At 55.9% G+C, this 14,164-nt stretch overlaps 5 protein-coding genes across 5 annotated transcripts; 1 reads left to right on the top strand and 4 right to left on the bottom strand.

The window, feature by feature from the left end:
- Positions 1–163: 163 nt before the first annotated feature.
- LTR77_000409 (uncharacterized protein) lies at positions 164–2,209 on the bottom strand (the record flags this gene model as incomplete). The annotated part of the gene is made up of 3 exons (XM_064797676.1): positions 164–1,717; positions 1,804–1,937; positions 1,993–2,209. The coding sequence occupies 3 exons, from the start codon at positions 2,207–2,209 to the stop codon at positions 164–166; spliced, it is 1,905 nt and encodes a 634-aa protein (XP_064663910.1).
- Positions 2,210–3,669: 1,460 nt separating this feature from the next.
- LTR77_000408 (uncharacterized protein) lies at positions 3,670–4,722 on the bottom strand (the record flags this gene model as incomplete). Its single annotated transcript, XM_064797675.1, has 1 exon — positions 3,670–4,722. The coding sequence occupies one exon, from the start codon at positions 4,720–4,722 to the stop codon at positions 3,670–3,672; it is 1,053 nt and encodes a 350-aa protein (XP_064663909.1).
- A 421-nt stretch (positions 4,723–5,143) lies between these two features.
- Positions 5,144–8,268, bottom strand: LTR77_000407 (uncharacterized protein; the record flags this gene model as incomplete). The annotated part of the gene is made up of 2 exons (XM_064797674.1): positions 5,144–7,850; positions 7,907–8,268. The coding sequence occupies 2 exons, from the start codon at positions 8,266–8,268 to the stop codon at positions 5,144–5,146; spliced, it is 3,069 nt and encodes a 1,022-aa protein (XP_064663908.1).
- A 1,641-nt stretch (positions 8,269–9,909) lies between these two features.
- Positions 9,910–10,922, bottom strand: LTR77_000406 (uncharacterized protein; the record flags this gene model as incomplete). Its single annotated transcript, XM_064797673.1, has 4 exons — positions 9,910–10,433; positions 10,489–10,748; positions 10,801–10,871; positions 10,920–10,922. The coding sequence occupies 4 exons, from the start codon at positions 10,920–10,922 to the stop codon at positions 9,910–9,912; spliced, it is 858 nt and encodes a 285-aa protein (XP_064663907.1).
- A 642-nt stretch (positions 10,923–11,564) lies between these two features.
- On the top strand, positions 11,565–13,230 carry LTR77_000405 (uncharacterized protein; the record flags this gene model as incomplete). The annotated part of the gene is made up of 3 exons (XM_064797672.1): positions 11,565–12,000; positions 12,131–13,145; positions 13,200–13,230. The coding sequence occupies 3 exons, from the start codon at positions 11,565–11,567 to the stop codon at positions 13,228–13,230; spliced, it is 1,482 nt and encodes a 493-aa protein (XP_064663906.1).
- Positions 13,231–14,164: the final 934 nt, after the last annotated feature.

Below are 14,164 nucleotides of genomic sequence, written 5' to 3'. Positions count from 1 at the left end.
TGCAAACATGGTCAAGGACCAGATGAGAGGAGCTACAGTGACCTATCGTACAAACATCTATCATCTCTACATCTACAAAAACAACGCCTCAACGCAGATTGGGTATCATAAATGCCTCCGGTATAGTACAATAGTCGTCGTCTTGCCTCCACCAAGCCCGCTCTCATCCCAGCACATTCGGGTCATTAAACTCATCGTCGTCAAGCAAGAACGACGTTCCAAATTGAGCGGGATGAGCCATCGCACTAGGGTCGTATTGGACGTCCTTTAGCTCCAGTCCGTTGTATTCGCCAACGTATGTTTGATCGGTTGCAACCGAAGCGGCGCGCGTCGATCCGGCAGAAGGATGATAGTAGTAATCGGCTGGTGCAGTCTGATACGTCGGTTGGTTGTGCATAGGTAGAGAGTAAGGGAGAGCGTTGCGGTTAAGCCCTCCCCACCCTGCCCCGTAGTCAAAGGACATTGGAGCCACGAGCTCCGGCTCCTGATAGTGGGTCATGAGCGTAGAGTCTGTGGCTGTATCCGATGTCAATGAGGTTTCCAGTGATGGGGTGTAGATGTGCCGTGGCTCAAAACTCTGTGCGTGTGGTTGTTGCATGAGATGGCTGTCCTGGGGTCGAAATGGCAGAGTGGCACTGGTCATGTTTGTGGGTGTTATGTGCCCGGCATTATACTGGTGAGCAGCATACATCAGCGGCATGGTCGGTACTGGTGGTCCAGGAGGGTACCGGTCTGGGACATAGAAGCGGCTGTGGTCGCTAAGGTGTCTTTTGCCTTTGACGTCTCCAGACATTTGAAGAGCTGCCACATCTGGGTTGGCTGCCGTGACAGGCAGGGGGAGGTTCTGCGCCATGCTCTGCGCCGCGCTTGAAGCGGCATTAATGTATGCCTCATCGTGGAGAGCCGAAATTGGGACAGCTCTCGGCGTCATAGTGCCACCACTGCCCTGTGACGTCGAGGAGGAGCGAGACTGCGCCTTTACGGCTGTGTCGTCTTCAGTTGTGATGTTTCGCATTGTGTCTGTCGATTCCACGCGATCGCACAACAACCCACACAGATAGGCCCGGAGGTCGATTGTCCGCCGACCTCTGCTATATCTGCTGTAATCCATCGTGCCGTTGTCGTGTACAACCGCGTACTCCAGTCTTTCAATGGCCTTTGTGAGCTGAACCATATTCCAGGATATCGTTTGCCATGCATTTGCTGATGAAAGCATCTTTGCGCTCGCCTCCTCGAGATATGGTCTGACTTTAGGCTGCTCTAGCAGTGCATAAAGCTTGCGGTGCAAGTCACCAGATGGTCGGTACCCATGCCTCTCGCTGAGGCTTAGCAAAGAGTTGAGGTAGAGCTGCATGGACTGGAAGAGCCGGCCAGTAAACTCGCAAGCATACGTCTGCTTCTCCTCCGGCTTGACAGTCACGAAATAGAAGACTCCCAGGCCACAAGCGTTGGCGTGTTCCTTTGCTTTGGCCTTGACACTGTAGATCTTGGTGCACTTCTCGCACTTGTACTGCTTGGGCGATACGTGCTGGTCCTCGAGGTGGCGTTTGCAGACGCCTTTGGACGAGAGGACTTCGTCGCAGAAGATGCATTGGTACTGTTGGTTGGAGGCAGATGCCTTGGCTCGCCGAGGAACAGACAGCGATCTCAATGAAGTTGTCGGGGTGGTACGCCTGCCCTCGTTGACTGTGCCAGCATCGTTCTTCTCTTGCAGGGTCTGCGCAAAGCTGTTAGCGTCTACACCATGCAATTGTGAGGATATCGATCGCAAATGCATCCAAGGCTCCACGTAGTCTCGCGTACCTCCGAGCTTGAAGTCGCCACAGCAGCCTTCCCTTCAGAGCTGCCGCGTTTCGGACATCGCCCAAGACGAAGGATACTTCTAGAGCTCCGAGACTTCAGAGACGGCTTCGGCGAGGATGGCCTGGCCCTGTCTTCTGTTTCTTTCTATCAGCACGTCGTACTGTCGATAGAAAGGGGGTGGTTGCATACTCGGAGCAGTCGTGGCGGCAAAGAGCTCTTTGACAGCATTGTCGTCTTGAAAAGCCAATTCGGTAATCGCACTGGCCGTCTCCTCGGTCGTTCTACCGTTCGTGTGATCGAGCAGGCTCAGAATGAGAGTATTGGCCTTCTGTCGCAATGCCTTGACACGGACATTCGCGTCGACGGAATCGTGTCGCAATGCCTCGACATAGACATTGGCTTCCATAAGTTCATGATATGATTGTTGCTGAGAGAGTAGGAATCATGCAAGTGAAGGCTAAAATTGATTAGAGCAACTGCCCGAACGAGTGAAAGCAGCGTCCAACGAGCGAATAGTCGCTGGTGGGGTGGCGAAGACGAGTATGTATATAGCTGGTGCAGGGCTGATCATCAGTCGCGACGATGGCCCGCGCCCCCCATGGCCAGCAGGCTCGGCAGACCAGGTATAGGGTCAAAGGCAATCATCCGGACGAAGATCCAAGAGCGACAATGGCGCGGTCGAAGGAGAAAGGAACAACGACGTGCTGTCGATCCCTCTCCTAGTCTCTCTCGCCTCTGCAGCTAAATCGCCTTAGGGCCGTTTCGGTATGATGACCATATTGCATCCGGCGTTTGTGCGCGGAGCCTCTCGAGCGCCTGTGCCTGGCGCTGCAGTTTCAGAGATTGGTGCGCATGTCGCTTCGAGTCAGAGGCGTGGGTGTCGAACACGGACCCGGTAGGCGGGTGTTTGATGGAGGTGTGGTGTGGCGGACGTTGCGGAAACTCTGCTCGACTCCCCGAGGGCCGTTGTGATGCTTATTCCAACGAGACAACCGTGGGGAAGCGTCGATTACTGTCTACAACATCAGACTGACTACGCGCGAGAGCATTCTGTAGACCAGCAAACTGCAGCTCGCTGTTACGGTAGACACTCCTGAAAGCTAGTGGTGGCTTGACCTAATCTCTTCGACTGTTCACTTGACTGTTTTAGACCCTGCTGGTGCTCCTCTGCACCTGCAAGCCACATGCCACATGGCACAAGCCTACATGTGTCTCCTAGAGAACAACTTCGACTTCTCTCCTTTTTCTAGAAGGAAGCAGCAAGCCACAAACCATGCACGCCATTGACTCGCGGGCCGGCTGGAAGTGTTCCCCGGCCCTTCTGCCGGCCTGGCAAACGTGGAGATTCTCAGATTTTGCGCAAAATGATGCGGCTGCCGGCTGTCACCAAATTATCCTCGCGCGTGTCGCGACGGACAGATACACACTCGATACGCCCTCCTCTGCATGCCCGCCTGTGCACACCAGCAATGCGAACCCCAAGAAAGGCGACTGCGTGGGTTGCCTTCCGTATGGTCAGACAGATGCCCGTCCGCGGAGGCCAACACGTGGCTCCAACAACGTGGCTCCGCCGCTTCGTGCAGTTTGGGAGGCAGAAGGCTTTTCCAGGAGAACTGCATCGTCTCGCGTGTCGTCCGAGCGCAGGGTATGTGTATCTCTATATCCAGACCGAAGACAACATCCATCGCTGCATAGGCCTCACTCTCGACGACTGCAGCAATGCATGAAGCCCACCTGCGAGCCCATCTCAATGCTGGCGTGGAACCGTCGCTCGACCACGCATCGAACGGCGTCCCTATGCCATGGCGCTGCTTCGTTCGCCTCCGAAATGAAGATGTCCCAAGAAAGCCGACCATCATGCTCTCCTCAACCCACCTGCGAAGTCTTCTGCCTAGAAGGCCACATCCACTCCTTGAATTGTTCATAACTCTGCTTCGCACCACCAGCAACCTTCTCCTCCATCCGTTGCGCAGCAGTGCTAGGCTTGAAACGTCCACGAGCCTTGACGCACACCTTCCCGTCCTGCGTCTCCAGAGTAGCCTCGTACTCTGCGCCACCATACGGCTCTGGGGTCAGTTCCGCATCTTTGTGCTCTGGCTGCGCAGCCATGACCCTGATTACGTAGAACTGGTTCGCGTAGGTCGGCTTCAGATAGCCTAGACTAAGCTGTGCAGGCTCGTCCGGAGTGAGCGTTGGAGCCAGCATCTTCGCATGGTTGCCAGTACCAAGTAGTCGTTGTGGTACAGCAGCTGCCGAGACATCACCTTCACTGTCTTGTGCCAGCGCGGAGGCCAAGCTGAGCTTCTCCGCCAGTGCCGTAGCAATGGCACCGCCATGCGTGACCCCCGGCCACCCACAAAGTGACCCACCAAACCATACCACCGCCACAAGCCTCTGCTCCCCCCTATCCCAGAATACTCTCTCCACGCCCAGCCCCTTTGCGCCCTGCATCTGTGTAACAAGGCTTCCATCCGCGCTCTTGTCCTCGTCCACCTGAGCGGCCGATTGCACCACCTCCAGCCAACCCCCCTCTTGCCCCTTCAACTGCTTGGCCACACCAAGACACTTCCCCCTCAACACCTTGACCTTGAAGTGCTCGTCAATGCGCTGGTTGAGGTCCGCCAAAAGGATGCCATCCTCTCGCGATCCGGCATCGGGAAGTGGTGGTGGAGACAGCGTGTGGACCACGAATTGTCCGCCGACAGCCCCTATGGCTAGGGCCACGATACCCAGCACCACCGCACCGCGATTCCTCTTCAAGAAGGCGGGATTGGGCGTAGGGTGCTGGGAGACAGTCGCGGTGGGTGTGGGATTGGGAGCCAGGCGGGCGGTGGACTCGAAGCGTCGTTGGAGGCATTGGTATCGTGTTGAGAGATTGAGTCGTAGGGCTCGTGGGCCGACTAGTCGTGATGCGCTCATGTTCGTTATGTGTCGTTGTCGCAGGAGATTGTTTCGGTAGGAACAAAACGTCAAGCCATTGAGAAATATGACCTCGGCCAGAGATCGGACTTCAGCCCGAAGACATCAACCTCACCTTCAATTTAAAAATTCGTTGGGAGACGTCGAAGCTTCAAATTACGCCGTTGGACGACGGGCCTAGCATATATGTAGATGATATTGATGTGACTTAGCATGTTAGTACGTTATCTACCTAACCTAACCTGACCTCCTCCTCCATCATCATGACAAACCGCCAAGGTCCCTCGGAAAACAATATGTGGTATCCCTCGCTATGCACACCAAAGAGCACAACTCCTTTGCCATGCATGCATGCCCGCTGAACAGTAAGAGAAAGAAGTTCGTCTATTCGTATCTTTCCAGCCCCTGCCAGATTCCCCCTTCACCTCTCCTCCTGACTAACCTTCGGCGTGCTCCACTCCTCCATCTCCTGCGCAGGCGTCAGAGGATACCTGCTCGCGCGTTGACTGCTCGGGCCGGGCTGGGCATCATCGTACTCGTCGTCCCGCTCGTCGAATACGTACGACGGTGTGCCGGTGCGACTGTTCCGCGAGCCATGCGTGTTCGAGCGCGGACGCATGGACGGTGCGGGGACTCTGCCGATCGTGTCGCGAGTGCTGACATCACCGCCAACTTGGAAGGAGTCCGAACTGGGCTGCTGCTTCACGGCGAGTGCGGGCGCGGATGACTTGTGCAGGACGCTGCTTAGCGATGCGGATCTGCTGTGACGACCCTTCTTTGGAGAGGGTGGGGCGACTGCTTCGTCCTCGTCGGGAACAGTCCGGCTCATGTCGATAGGCGTGAAAGACTGGCGACTCTCATCAGCACCAACCATGCTGAAGTCTCTCGTGCTCCAGCTAGGTCGGTGAGGTCGAGCACCATAAGGCAGATTCGTGTTGCTCATGCTGTGCATGCTCCCGGCCCTGCTCTGGCGAACGGGTGTGGCGGCGCCGCTGCCGTAAGGCGGTGTCGAGACTTTCCTGTCCATGCTGACATAGGAAGCATTCGGATCTTGCGGTCGCATCTCCGACGCAAACTCGGTGTCGTCGTCTTCAATCTTGTTCTCTCGCCTCATGTTCCGAATCGCAAAGCCTGGCTGCGACTCCTCCGCCTCCTGCCGCTCCCGCTCAGAACGCTTCACCCTCTTAGGCTTCGGCTCGCGCGGCAGGTCATTAACCACACGATCCAAATGGTCAAAGTACTTCTCCCTCAGTCCATGCCACTTCCTCGGGCGGAAGTCCTCCCGGTTCCTCGAGATCGACATGTAGCTGCTGATTGCGCCAACAATGACAGCGATCATGGTGATGATGGTCAGTATGCCCTGGATGATGACAATGACGATTCCGATGACAGTCGTGGTGATGCGCTCCAGGTTAAAGTGCACGTCAAACGCCGCGGACAATGCAACGGATGCAACCTTGCTGAACCCCAAGCAGTAGACGACAAGTAGGTTGAGCCGGCGACCTTCGAACGGCCGTGCCCAGATGATGTAGATGAAAGCGAGGAATTCAATGATGAGGAGGCCAAAGACCTGTGCGAGGGCGTATCCTGATGCGCCAGCATAGAACACTGCACGCAGGAATTCGTAGAAGATCCAGACGGTGAAGAAGTACCAGCGCGAGCGCCTGAAGCGAGACACGAGCCAGCCGAACTTCATCGTGTAGTCATCGTAGTCGTGGATGTTGTCGACGCTGTCCGGGTTGTTCGCGATGCTGTCAGTCGCGCTCTTCCGCTTCCAAAACGCCTTGCCCGACTTCTTCTCGTCTCTCGATGTCTCTGTAGCTTGTGTCTCGCCAGTCTGTGCAGTAGTATCCTTCTTTGCAGCCACAGGAATCACGCCAAGTAGCTTCTTACGCTCGACTTGGCCTGCTGCTGAGCCCGGATCCTTGATGATGAGGTGCTTCTTGTAGTAGCAAGCATACCACGCCACCCCCGAAATGCCGACGAGGAAGATGACGAACACGAAAGCTGCGACAACCTTCACTCCGGCAGAGGACTGATAGGTAAACTCGAAGATGGTCAGGAACATCATCAGGAAGAAGCCGATGTAGCAAGTCCTCAGCGCAACCGCACCGGCGTAGCGCTTCCAGTGGTCGCGGAAGAAACGCAGCCTCTCCGCGTTGATAGCATTGAACCTCGCAAGGCCTTCTAGTGCTCCTTTGAACGTGACGACAGCGGCCACAAGGAGGACAAGCAGGATCAGGAACCACAAGAATCCGGTCATGAATGCGTTCGATACGGGGATGTTCTCCTCAGCCAAAGTGCCAGCAAATCCAGAGTAGTTGCCAGGTAGAGGTAGACCAGGACCGACAGCGTGTCCGTACCATCGGTAGCCGTCAGACTTGTCAACGACATCCCGCGCTGCCAAAGCACGTTCGGCGTGGTGCGTGAAAATGTCCCGCTTCGTCACCATACGAAACTCGTCAGTGTCAAAGATCTCTGTCAGCATGTCGCGCCTGAACGGGTGATTCGCCGGCAGGTACGACGAAGGAACGGAGAACGAGCGCTTGTAGATCGAGCTGATGTCGTAGCCGCCACCAAGGTTGTCCTGGGTCGAGTCCGAAGGCGCAGCACCCACTTGCGACGTGTTGCCGATGTTAGCGCCAATGACGCTGTTGATGCTGCTCTGCATGCTGCTGGAGTAGATCATGCCGCCAGCCCATGCGAAGTTGCTCCACCAGGCGACCAGCACAGAGGGCCAGTTGACCGATAGTGCTCCGGTAAAGAAGATGTGCTGGAAGACCGCCATGACAACACCAGCTGAGAGCGAATGTGCGTAGTGCAGACGCATAGTCGGCACCGCCTCGCCGTAGATGGCTGTTGCGAAGGACGCAAGAACTGTGATCAGTGCAAAGATGCCCAGCACAGTACCCACGGACTCCGGATGGCTGAAAGACTTGCCATTCGTGACCACTGCTGAGTAACAGCCAATCTCGCTTTGGGTACTGTTGGCGAAGATGCGGAGGATAGCCTGACCTTCGAAGTCCGGGATGTCGTACGCGAGAGAAGGGATGTTGGCAATGTCTCCTGGTGCAATGGGAATGAACCCGTTCGCATTGATCGGGATACTGCTGTTGAGCGGACATAGACTGTGCAGATATTAGCTCCACGACCGACTCGGTCACATCACAACCCATAATCTCACCTGCGAATATTGGCACGGCATGGGTTGAAGACCAGGTCGAACCTGCTCTCCCCGTACGCATAGACTCCAATGTACATGACCAAGCTCTCATTCGCGATGGCAGACGAGCCCTCCAGGTGGAAAAGCACCGTCGCGTTGTCCGCATAGTAGGCCGCATCGAAGCGTGAGACGTTGACCAAGCTCCCGCCCATGCAGTCTCCAAAGTTCTGCGTGTACAACGCCGGTCTCCGGTCGTCTCTCAAGTATACTGTCTCTCCATTTTCTTCCACTGTGACCCATTTCGTGTCATCGGCGCCTGTAGTGGGAAGGAGGGTGAAGAGGGTGAGGAAGGCCAGCAGCGCCGGCCATATCCTTGTGATCATCGTGAGTGATCTCGTGGGTGATCTCGAGGGTCGTAGATGAGGTGATGTAGTGGTTTGGAGCGAGTGAGGACCCTTCGATGACCGTCACCTCCTCGCAGGCCCAAGCATGGAGCAAGGTGAGGTCGAGAGGTGGTGGTGAGGTTGGAATGTGGACCAGATGTCGCGAAAACGCGAAGTGTCGTGGTCGTTGAAGAACGAGTGCTCTTGCTGCTCGTCGTGTAGTCGCCAATGCACCGCAGTCGTTCAATTGTCCTACTCCGTCGCTTCCGGACCACGCCTGCCTGAGGTGGCCGGGAGAGTTCGTGCTCGCTTCGCTCCGTGTAAACGAGCGGATTCCGCGGGATCCAGGGGGTGGTACGACGACGTCCTCCGCGGGGCCGACGGTACGGATGAAGCAGCACTTCCTGCACCCAAAGTCGACCACGCGTCGACTGGGAGGATGCAAACGAGTGTGAAGAACGACTGGCAATCACCAGCAATAGAGAGACGGGTCGGCAAGGAAAGTCCGGCGGTGGACATTGACACATGCACTTTTTAGTGGCTGGAGGGCCCAAGCGGGAAGAGGAAGTCACGAATGCACCACGACTGCTGACGCTCCCGCCCACACGCCTCTCGAGCTCTTGGACCTTTTGAAACTTGGAACACCTCCCAGACCCGTACTCCGTACCACAGTCACCGCCCGTCTGGTCTGATGACCTGGCCAAGCTCAGTATTCGTTGGAGCCAGACGCGCGAACCCAAGCCCAAGCCCAACTCCGCTAAGGTACCTCCCAAGCAAGCCCGTCTTAGCGGGCGTGGATGACGATCGGGATCTACCCGCACCCATGGGCTTCGTGTGCGCCATCGTCAGACATCCTGCGTCGCGCCCGCGGAGAGCACCACCCATCGCTGCGATCGTGGCAGCGGACTTAACCCCTCTTTCGTCAAGACATCACGGTGCAGCGACAGCGCGTCTACTCCCGAAGCAGGCGATATTGCGCGCTCGAAGACAGAGTCAGCAGCCTGCCTCGCATCACTTCGGACTCGCTTCTAGGCCTAGCCGTCTAGGTGTGACAAGGATCAGAATTTAGCACGAAGATCAGGGCCTTCGGCGTCTGCACAGCCGACGACATTTTTGTGTCATCACATTGCAGTAAAAGCTGTTCCTGCAGCCTCATAAAGTGCTCGCATACGCCGTACAACTCTATTCAAATACACTTTCTTGAGGCTGAAGCCAAGCGCACATTACTCCTTGGGATATTTCGTGGCAGACAGCGTCCACGAATGTCTCTTGGCCGTCTCTCAATTGGAAGAGCCGCGGGCTGGGCAGAAGCAACGATGATCGCGTCATGGGTGAGGTCTGATATAGCACTACATGGACTCTCTTTTCTCCGCGCGGAGCATTTGGAGGACAGCGGATGCAGAGAGCTCGACACGCCCACCTATTCCATTTGTGTCGAAGCCAGATCTCTGCAAGACGCTGCAGTACATGTAGCTGCAGTACATGTAGTCTTGGTATGGCCCATCTGCGAAGCTGAAAGACAATGTAAAACAATCAGACTCATTGTTCGCTTCCCATTCCTCGCAACACAGATCTATCATACTACTCATGATGTATGCTTGTAATTCAAAACCTCTCTCATTACCCATTCCTCCTCACACTTCAACGAGCAAAGTTCGCAGGCGCCTGCGTCGCCGGTCCCTCAGGCGTAACATAAGCCTTGGTCATGCCCCCATCAACCACAAAATCCGTCCCATTGACAAAACTGCTCTCATCCGACGCCAAAAACAACACCGCCTGCGCCTGCTCAATCGCCTCCCCAAATCTGCCAGTCGGGAAGTGCACCTCCCGCCTATGGCGCTTCGCCTGGTCATCGCCCAGCCAGTCCTGCAGGAGCGGCGTGTTGAGCGGCGCGGGGCAGAGGGCGTTGAAGCGGAACCCTTCGCGGGCGTGCACGATGGCGAGTTCGCGGGTCATGGCCAAAACAGCGCCTTTGGAGGCGGTGTAGGCGAGTTGGGGCGTGGCGGAGCCGACGAGGGCGACGACGGAGGCGGTGTTGATGATGCTGCCGCGGGACTTTTTGTGCTTGCGGAGCGAGAGGACGGCGTGTTTGCTGCCGAACCACACGCCTTTGACGTTGATGTTGTGGGTGAGGTCCCAGATCTTCTCGGGGGTGGAGACGGCGTCTGTAGATCGTAAGTCAGAGATTGAGCGGTGAGTTTGGTGAGATGGAAGGTTTACCGTCATCTTCCCCATGCATGATGCCGGCGTTGTTGAACATGACGTCCACGCCACCCCATTCGTCAAGACGGTCCACGATCGATTGCACGTCTGACTCCTTGGAAACATCGCACTTCATGGTGGCGACTTGTCCGGTCATGTTCGGGACGATCTCCTTCGCCTTGCTCATCGCTTTGGCAACGGCGGGCTCCGAGATGTCCGTCATCAGGACGGAGGCGCCTTCGCGGAGGAAGAGGATGGTCGTCTCGAGTCCGATGCCGCTGTTGCCCATATCAGAAGCGTCCTAGAGCAGATTCGCATTTTCAATCTCACCCAGCAGCGCCAGTAATAATGGCATTCTTGCCAGCCATTCGGCCGCGTGGTACATCACCGTGAGAACCCTTCTACAGTTAGTGGCGAGAGCGGTTGGGTACTGGAGATTGAAGACATACCATTCTGTTGAAGATTGGTACGCAAGTATGTCAGGTTTCAGACAAAAAACAGCAGCAGAATCAAGTACGAAAGGCAGGCAGGAGATGTGCAGGTGCGTAGAAAACGCTCAAAGGCTTCTCTCGCCCTCAGTAGATGCTCGTTGATGGTGGAAGTACGGTCGAGAAGTCTTCGTCGTCCTTACTCATATTCGCCTCGTGCCTCCCTCACCGCCCGATAACTCTGATTGCTTCCCGAGCGGACCCGCGACCGCGACCGAGCCGCTAGGGGTCGGGAGCAGCATTCCTTGACTAAGAACGGTGATGCCATGCGGCAGTCGCGTTATTGCAGCCGTCTCGCGCACGCGGAAGCTCTTCTCATATCATATAGTGATCGTCCAGCAGTCGAGAAAGACTGTAAGTGTAGAGATAAGGAGGTGAGGAGTGAATGCATACCGGCTCAAGCCGAGGAGAGCGAGCGAGCGTTTAGCTCCGTCGATCTGTTTTCCAAGCTGTCCCACTCGTGCGGGCCTAGACCTCAATGTGCGACCTTCTCATAACCAACAACGACACCTCCGAGTTCTTCAACAGAGCTCGTAATCGATCTACCAATACCACCACGAAAAATTTGAGGACCTTGTAACAGTGCTCGACAAACAAACCGCAACCATGTCCGACGAAGACAAACACTTCCACGAGCTGACCCACGCCGACCTCCCAGAACTGCTCAAGCACGATGCCGGCGTCAAAGTCGGGGGTGTCGACATCGACGGCATCATACGCGGCAAGCTCATGTCGAAGAAGAAGTTCCTATCCATTGCCGAGCCCGGCTTCGGCTTCTGCTCTGTTATCTTCGGCTGGGACATGCACGACCAGACGTACTTTCGCGAGCTGAAGATCAGCAACGCCGAGAATGGATATAGAGACATGCTCGCGGAGGTTGATCTGAGTTCGTACCGAAGGATACCGTGGGAGAACAATGTGCCCTTCTTCCTGGTCAGCTTCCGCGAACCGACGGGCGAGAGCTTGAGCGCTTGTCCTAGAAGTCTGCTAGAAAGAGCTGTCGAGAAGATGGAGGCGAAGGGAGTAGGCGCGCTGGCAGGAGGTGAGTTCAACACGTCACATCCTGTGGTTTGCGCGTGTTGAGGCCTGACGGCAACAATCAGAGTCTTCTGCATGCGCTGTTAGATAAGGAAATGGAGCAGCGTTAACTGACAGTGCTCCTCAAATAATAGCTGAATACGAGTTCTACACCTTCAAAGCACCAGAAACATCGACGTCGTCGTCACAGCCAAGCGAGCGAAACTCGAGCGCAACCGCGACCTTTCTCCGCGAGAACCCTGCCAACTCTCTTCCCAGTCTGGAGGAGGGCATGTTCGGTTACAGCTTGACACGGCCGGTGCACAATCAAGACTGGTACTACGCAATCTTCGCCGCAAGCCAGCAGTTCCGCTGTGACATCGAAGGCTGGCACACCGAATCCGGTCCAGGTGTGTACGAAGCGGCATTGGAATACGGCGAGGTTCGCGAGATGGCAGATAAAGCCGCTCTCTTCAAGCTTACGGTCAAGAACATGAGCTCGAAGTTCGGCATCACGCCGTGTTTCATGGCGAAGCCGCGCGCGAATCTACCCGGCAACTCCGGCCACATGCACATGAGCCTCTCCGATCTGAAGACGAAGAAGAACCTGTTTGTGCGAGAAGAAGCAGATTCGAATCCACCGCATGAGGGTCTCGAGCACGTCTCGGATCTCGGTAGGCACTTTCTGGCCGGTCTGCTGGAAGGTTTGCCAGATGTCATGCCCATTGTGGCGCCGACGGTCAACAGCTACAAACGGCTCGTCGAGAACTTCTGGGCGCCGGTTACTGTCTCGTGGGGCTTGGAGCATCGCGCTGCGTCTATCCGGCTCATCGCGCCACCTTCGTGTCCGCCGAAAGGAACACGCTTCGAAATCCGCGTCCCTGGTGCGGATACAAATCCGCATCTCGTTCTCGCCACCATCCTCGCCTTAGGCTACCGAGGAATCGAGAAGAAGCTCGAGATCTCCGTCCCACCTCTCGGCAAGGGCCAGGAAGTCGGCGGGAAACTGGACAAAGGCGAGAGGCTGGCCAAGTCGCTGAAAGAGGCGACGGCGAGGTTCGCGGCGAAGGACAGTATAGCGAGAGAATGCTTGGGCGATGATTTTGTGGACCATTATGCGGGGACGAGGGAGCATGAGGTGAGGCTTTGGGACGAGGCGGTTACGGATTGGTGAGTTACAATCTGATGACATTATCGTAAGACTGGGCTAACGAACGTGTGCAGGGAGGTGAAGAGGTATATCGAGACGGTGTGATGGACGTCTCGAGGGCGGAGGGCAATCTACTAGCGACCCAGCCGAATGAATGAGATATGTCGAATGTTGTATGAACGAAGTCAGGTTTCCTGACGGGACAGCCATCCTCCAGCCTCTCCTCTTACGAGGTACACACGCTTACTACGTTCACCTCACTCTAATTGTCATGTTGTTCAAGGCTTGGTGAAAGTAGTGCAGGCATATTGCCCTCGGGAAGACCAACTAGCCACCCGGCGGGAAGTCTAACCATGTCCTGACTCGTGGTCAGCTTCAACCGCACCTACTTCTGCTCAACACGATCACAGCCTGTGCCACCAGCAACTCCGTTCTTCATTGTGGTCCTTCACGTTGCCTTCCTGGTGTCGCTTGATAATGACGTGTCTACTCAAGTGAAGCTTCATACTCAAGTGAAGTCCAAGACCTCGAACCCGCTCAGACTGCAGCAAGGACAGGTCCAGAGGAATCCATTGTCACCATACCGTCCCAATTCCAGAGGCACAAGCGGACGATACAGGAATCTCACTGGCATGATGCGCACATGTCGCTCTCGTTTCCCATCATCAACATGAACGTCCGACTGGACAGACCCGGATGCTTCGCCGACTTTTCATTCTGGCTGCACTTGTCAATTAAGTGGCCGCCAATCCTACACAAGAAACCATCTGCATCTGCATATCGCTCGACAGTGCCGACTTCTTGACAGGCGTCGTGGTAGCCAGGATGTTGTGAGCGACCAATGAACAGTGTTCGCTACGGCCGCGGCGCCTGGCAGCTCAGGATCCGACAGCTCGAACTCTTTCCGTTGCTTTTCGAGACAACGCAGCTGCACAGGAACATCCAACATCAGGCTAATGTGACAATGCGCTTACAACAGCACACCTGAAAGAAGCGAGCAGAGCATTTAAGGTGCAGCACACGCTCGATCGTGTGGTCG

Source organism: Saxophila tyrrhenica (genome assembly GCF_035928015.1).
Source record: "Saxophila tyrrhenica strain CCFEE 5935 chromosome Unknown scaffold_1, whole genome shotgun sequence".
In the NCBI taxonomy this organism is placed as follows: domain Eukaryota; kingdom Fungi; phylum Ascomycota; class Dothideomycetes; order Mycosphaerellales; family Extremaceae; genus Saxophila; species Saxophila tyrrhenica.
The sequence above is the reverse complement of the archived record's forward strand: the minus strand, read 5'-3'. Positions and strand labels throughout refer to the sequence as shown.